The 6,474-nt window shown below is 64.4% G+C and overlaps 1 protein-coding gene across 1 annotated transcript; it reads left to right on the plus strand.

The window, feature by feature from the left end:
- The first annotated feature begins 361 nt into the window (after positions 1-361).
- Positions 362-6,367, plus strand: FAM131A (family with sequence similarity 131 member A). The gene is given in 7 exon segments (XM_036388769.2): positions 362-504; positions 506-549; positions 2,123-2,247; positions 3,024-3,117; positions 3,381-3,563; positions 3,875-4,003; positions 4,379-6,367. Coding segments are annotated over 7 exon segments (1,077 nt in total). The 5' UTR covers positions 362-448; the 3' UTR covers positions 4,825-6,367.
- Positions 6,368-6,474: the final 107 nt, after the last annotated feature.

Here is a 6,474-nt window from a genome sequence, read left to right on the forward strand (position 1 = left end):
CTCCTCAGCCCCCTCCTCTTCCTCCGTCCATCCTCCTCCTCTCCGCGCCCCCTCCTCTTCCTCCATCCCCCTCTTCCTCTTCCTTCAGCCCCCCTCTTCCTTCATCCTCCCCGGCTGCCTTCATCCCCCCTTCACCTCTCTCCTCATCTCCCCTTCCTCCCGACCTCCCTCTTCCCCGTTCTCCCCTTCCTCCCTCATCCCTTATCCCCCTCCGCCTTCTCTTTCTCAGCCTTCCTCCCGCACATTCTCCTCCTTTTCCTCCTCCTCTTCTTCCCGCCTCCCCCTCTCCCTCCTCTTCCTCCCCCAGCAGTGACGTCTCTGGACGTGCAGCTCCCGGCCCGGCGCAGGCACCGCTCGGGGCTCCGGTACCGCTCGGGGCTCCGGTTCCGCGGCCCGGCCCGGCTCGGCAGCGGCTCCGGCGGGGCGCGGGCGCTGTCCGGGGCCGCCCATGCGGCCGGGGGGCGATGTGGGCGGCGCGGAGCCGGCGGTAGTGCCCGCACCGGGGCCCCCCCGGGAGCATGGGCTGCATCGGCTCCAAAACCACCATCGGTGGGTGAGCGGCACCGCGATGGGAGCGCGGACCTGAGGGAATGGGGGGTCCCAGGGCACGGAGGGTGTTAGGGAGACTCGGGGGTGCGGAGGGGGCTGTGCGGGGGCTGCTGGGCACGGCGAGGGGCCGGGGGTGATACCGTAGGGGGGTGGGGGGCTACCGAGGCTGGGGGATATGGCAAGGGGGAGAGCAGGGAGCTGAGGGGGATCCAGGGGATGGAGCGGTGGTGTACGGGGACTGGCAGGCTGTGAGGGATGTAGGGTACAGGGAATTACGGAGGTGAGAGAGAATTGGGGTATCTAAGTGTGTTGTGTATGCGGAGAGCTTGAGGGCTCTGGAGGACTTTGGTACATAAAGAGTTGATGGGGGCTATGGATGGATGGGGGTTTAGGAGCTGGGGGTGCTGCTCTGGGGCAGCTGGGTGGCCCAGGGAGTGCGGGGAGATCTGGAGGGGTGTGGATGTGTACAGGCTGGGGCGATTGGAGCGGTTGCACTGCAGCTCTGGGGGAGCTGGGGGTTGGGGTGGGGGTGCAAGGGGACTGGGAAAGGGGTGTGGGACTGGGGTGCTGGTTAGAGTCCTAAGAGGTTATGGGGTGGCTGAGAGAGAGACAGAGTCGTTCAGGGGGATGTTGGAGGCTGAGGTTTGCTGCAGTGTGTGGGGTGCAGCGGGGGTGCTGCAGATGTCCTGGGGGTGCTGCAGGAGGGATGGGGGCTGTGATCAGAGGGAGCTCTGGAGGCCGGGTTCATGGGGGCTAGGACAGCGTTCAGAGTGTTGCAAGACATGCCGGAGGGGCCCTGGGGGTGTTGTTGCTAGGATGTCACCACAGGGTGCCCCTGCCCACAGCTGGGAGTGGGGGCGATCCTCTCTGCAATTTCCCAAGGAAGCCAGGGTGTACCCTCAGATGTGGGTGGGAGGCAGCACTTTTAGCTCCCCTGTATCCCACTTCACAGCTGGTTTATGTCAGCCAGGCCCATCTTAGTGCAGGAGAAATGAGGCTCTTGAGAGATACCCATCTTGGCCCCTTTGGGACTGGCCTTTCATGGCAACTGCATTGACAGGAGCCCCCAGTTCTTGGGAGTCAGTGCCTGAGGGTGTAGGCACCCATCCGTTTGAGGTGCCAGTGCCAGGAGGTCAAGCTGTGGCAAAAGATGGGTGCAGGTGCTTTTATTGACCCTTCTTGCTCCTTCCCCTCCTGACCCAGCAGGGAATTGGAGAGGGAGATTTTGGAGATAGTGGAGGAGCAGCAGCCCCCTGCAAGTTTGGCCCACGGCTGCCTCCCTTCACACACCCAGCACCTGGCCCAGTCCAGCCTGGTCCAGCTGCCCCCATCCCTCCCAGAGCAGCTGCCAAGCTGGGACAGGTGCCTGGTCCCCAGTGCCAGGCTGGGGACGCACGTTACCGCTGACACAGGCGGAAGAGTTGCCCGGGCGTGAGTCACCAGTGCTGCAGCAACGAGTTGTGTCTGGTCTCAGACTGGACAAGAAGCTGCCACCACAGGGTCAGTGGGTGGGGGACTGAGAGGGCTGCTGGGGAAATGGAGGTGCTGAGGTTGGCCTCGGCTCTTCCTGCAGTGGCCGTGGACACAACGCTGTGTGTGGAGTGGAAGGAGGTGAAGGCACTGTCACCCCTGAGCATTGCCCGCCCGCTGCCCCGCCTGGTGCGCCAGGCCTCCTTCGACAGCCAGGACTTCCTCCAGGTACCCCCGAGCCCAGCCATGCCCGGCTGAGGTGGCCGTGTGCCCGTGCCCCATGGTGGGGCACCCGTCCTGGCCATGGCCCTGCCAGCTCGCGGTGGCTCGGGGCTGCTCTGACGTCAGCCATGAGCCGGGCTGTATCCTGGGAGAAATCAGTCCACGGTGCCTCGTTGCCATGGCAATGCAATTTGTTGCGCGCCTCCAAATCCCACATCGCTTCCCCCGAGGCCATGGGCTCAGGGCCTGGCATGGCTGGGATGGCAATGGGCACATACAACAGGATGTCCTGGCACGGTGTGTGCTGCCAGGGAGTGGGTGCTGGGGAGCCAGGCCGTGGTGGTCTTGCACATGCATGTGTTTGTGCACAAGCTGGGGCGGGCACAGAGGTGTGTGTGACACCATCCAGCACAGGGCACAGACACGTGTGAGAGCACACAAGCACGCAGGTGCATGTGTGTGTACAGTGGAGTTCAGGTGTGAGTGTGCAGGTGTGTGTTTGTGGTCAGTTTGCGTTTGAGTGGCTGCCAGTCTGTGTGGGCATATGTGGTTATCTGAGTGGGCACGTGCAGGTGTGTACATGGTGCCAGCGTGCTGACATTGTGGGAGTGTGCCCTGCTGTGACCACCCCTCTGCACACACGCATGCCTGTAATGTGTGTGTGCACAAACACCCCAGGGCCCCCGGGCTGGGCACCAAGCAGGGCCAAGCCCTCTCTTGCAGTGTGGGGCTCCCAGGAGGGAAATGGTGCCAGGGCTGTGACACGCTGCCCGCTCTGGCAGGTCAATGTTGAGGACACTGTCGAGATGCTGCCCAAGTCACGGCGCGCGCTGACCATCCAGGAGATCGCTGCCCTGGCCCGCTCCTCGCTGCACGGTAACTGCTTGCCCAGGGGCTCAGCTGGGAAAGGGGGCTCTCCTGAGCTGAGGAGTCTGGGCCTCTTGGGGGGGCCCTGGGTACCACCTGTCTGGAGTTTTGAGGGAAACCAGGGGGATTACTGGTGGCACTCAAGAGGAGGACATGGGGGTGCCCGGTCCCATGGACTGGAGGTAGGGAGTACTGGGTCCCAGGGTTGTGGGCTCTGTGTTGGGGACTTGGGGTGCTCCAGGGTATTGCTGATGTTGGGGCACATCCCATAGGCATCTCGCAGGTGGTGAAGGAGCACGTGACAAAGCCAACAGCCATGGCACAGGGCCGTGTTGCCCACCTCATCGAGTGGAAGGGCTGGTGTAAGCCAGTGGAGTCACCTTCCGCCCTGGAGAGCGCCTTCAGCTCCTACTGCCACCTGAGCGAGGGCGAGCAGGAGGCGCGGTTCGCTGCCGGTAGGAACCACGAGCACGGCGGCTGGGCTGCTCCCCACTGCGGCCCAGGGCGGTGGGGTGGGCTGTCCCCATCCACCCATCCATCCATCCACCCACCCATCCACCCATCCACCCATCCACCCATCCACCCATCCACCCATCCACCCATCCATCCATCCATCCATCCATCCATCCATCCATCCATCCATCCATCCATCCATCCATCCATCCACCCACCCCTGCCACGGCACTGTGGGCATAGAGGTGCCAGGGCAGTGGGGTTTCAGGAGCACCTCCCTGTGTGTGTTTGACCCATGCCTGTCCCATGCCAGGTGTGGCGGAGCAGTTTGCCATTGCTGAGGCCAAGCTGCGAGCCTGGTCCTCAGTGGATGGGGACGACTCCAATGATGAGTCCTACGACGAGGACTTCATGCCCTCCACAGAGAGCTCCCAGCCCACCGGTAAGTGCTGTGGGGAGTGGGCAAGTTGTCCCACTGCTGGTGTGGGTGTCCTACCGCTGAGGGACAAAGGAATGGAATGCCACTGCCTGGCACATTCCCCAACCTGGTCACTCCCATAGAGGGCAGTGCCCCTGCCTTGCACCCTGGCAAGCAGTGCCTGAGCCAGGGATGGGGAAGCCCTTAAATGCAACACCTCCGTGCTGCCAGAGAGTGTTTTGCTTTTCCTTTGATGGTTACCAGTGCCACGCATGCAACAATTTGTGGGCAAAGCAAGCACGGGACTTCTCCCAGCCTGCGGTGCACAGGGCGGGGGGGCAGCTGCCATCCCTGGCACCCTCAGCTGTGGACTGACCCAGACATGCTGCTTTCCCACAGAGCTGACAGGCACGATGCCCGCCAGTGCGCTGCTGCGAGACCTGCTGCAGGGCCACCTGTGCCAGCTGGGCGTGCGGCACGGCTCCTGCGAGCCCGAGAGCGACTCCTCGCACACCCTCTCCCCCGAGACTCTCTGCTCCAGCCTCTGCAGCCTGGAGATGGTGTCCCCCTCCGAACTCACTGCCAAACTGCTGGGCTCCCTGGGGGGAGAGGACCTGCTGCTGCCCAAGCTGCCGCCCCCAGCCAGCCAAAGTGCCTTGCGGGGCCTGGCACGGCTCCGGTGCCAGGACTCCCTCTACTCCGTGTCCTACGCCGAAGCCTGTCTCTCGCCCACGGAGGACGAGGTGGTGCTGAGCAAGGACTTCCCGCTCCGCCGGAAAATCTCTGACGTCGCCTCCTCCGGGGTGGCATCGCTGGAGGAGGAGGAGGAGGCCGAAGAGCCCTGATGCCTCCTGGAGTGCCCTGCCTCTCCTGGTGGGGGTCCAGGTCCCCTGCTGAAGCCCTCTGGCCAGACCCCACGCTGGGTGAGGGACGGGCCCTGCCGCTGCTCCCCCTTGCTATCCGGGTGCAGGAGGGGTCCGGGGGCCGCTGCAGCCCCCCCAGCCAGTGTGCCCCCCACTGTGCCCCGGCCCTGCTTGGCCACATCGTTGCCCTCCTGGATTTTTGCATGAGAGCAGGGAAGGGGCGCAGGGAAGGGCTTGGAGGGGTCTGTCCTCTGCCCTGATGCCCAGATGTGCCCCCAAAAACTGACAAGACTAAATAAGTGGGGCTGGTTGTTCGCATGTTCTCCCCCAAACCACCCTGGGCTCCCCTTTTGGGCACAGTTCCCTCCCCCACAATGGCATGGCTGAAAATCTCCAATCATCCTGTGGTGCCTCTACCACCCCAAGCCAGGGTGGTGGTGGGGGTTTTGCTGTGGGAAGGGCTTTTCTCCTCTCTCCCTGGCCAACTTCTCTTGGACCGAGTTTAAAACTGTGAACTGCTGCCTTGGAGCATGGAGCTGCTGGAGGGGCGCTGTGGGGGTGCCAGGGGTGCTGGGGGGCTGTGGATGTGCTGCGGTGCTGGGACTTTCTATACTTTTGTAACTGCATGGGGCTGACACGGGAAGACTGCAGGGCCAGGTGGGTGCAGGCCCCCAGGCTGGGGGCTTTGGGCCACCAGAAGAGCAGTCCCAATCCAGCCCTGCAGCAGGGGGTCAGCCCAGCCAGGCGTCCCCAAATCTGCTGTGGGGCAATGCAGGGTGGAGAGAGGGGGTAGGACGTGGGGCTGATGTCCCCGTCGACAAGTCACTCACCCCTAGCAGGGAACCAAGTGCCTACATGAAGGGCGACCAGCCCCCCCCTGGTCCTGGCTGGGGGTGGCACCCCCACTCGAGGACCCCCCAAGCCCACGTGAGGGGTTCCAGGCACATCGTTTGGGGGAGGAATGCCAGTTTTTGCCAACGCTTGCGCACCCCTTCCTGCATGGCACGTGTTCTCGTGGGGCCACTCTCCCCCTGCATGCTGCTCCTCACCCAGCCCAGTCACTGTTCCTTGTCCCCACACCCCGGGATGCCCCCAGCACCCACTGCACCTCTGCCCCCCTGCATCCCCCAGCACCCCACCAACCCCTGCCAGGCACAGCTCCTGTTCTCCCTCCCTGCCATGGGGTGCCCGCTGTGGGGCTGGCCCCCTGCCCTGCATCACCGAGGGGCTGCAGGGGCCAGCAGGCCCGACACCATCAGCTACCGCTCACCCCTGGGGGCAGTGGGTGCTCCTCGTGGGGCTGGGGGTGCCTGTGGATGGCTGGGGGGCTTTGCTCTGTGTGTGTGTGCATGTGCACACCTGGCAGCGCGTGGGCATGTGCACGCGTGTGCATGTCTGTGGCAGCTGCCCGAGGCCCCCACCCGCTGTGGCGGTACCTGTGGAGTATCCGTGGGGTGCCCACACCGCGGCACCCCCTCCTCCATCCTGCCAGGTCTTGAATAAAGTCACTTGTGCGAGCGCTGCACCGGGCGCCTCTTCTTGCAGGTGGGGGGCACCTCCTCCCCGGGGACCGGGGGGTGGCAGGCCCGCGGTGGCAGGGATGCAGCCCCCTCCGCGGCCCCACAGGGTGAC

Source organism: Molothrus ater, chromosome 10 (assembly GCF_012460135.2).
Source record: "Molothrus ater isolate BHLD 08-10-18 breed brown headed cowbird chromosome 10, BPBGC_Mater_1.1, whole genome shotgun sequence".
In the NCBI taxonomy this organism is placed as follows: domain Eukaryota; kingdom Metazoa; phylum Chordata; class Aves; order Passeriformes; family Icteridae; genus Molothrus; species Molothrus ater.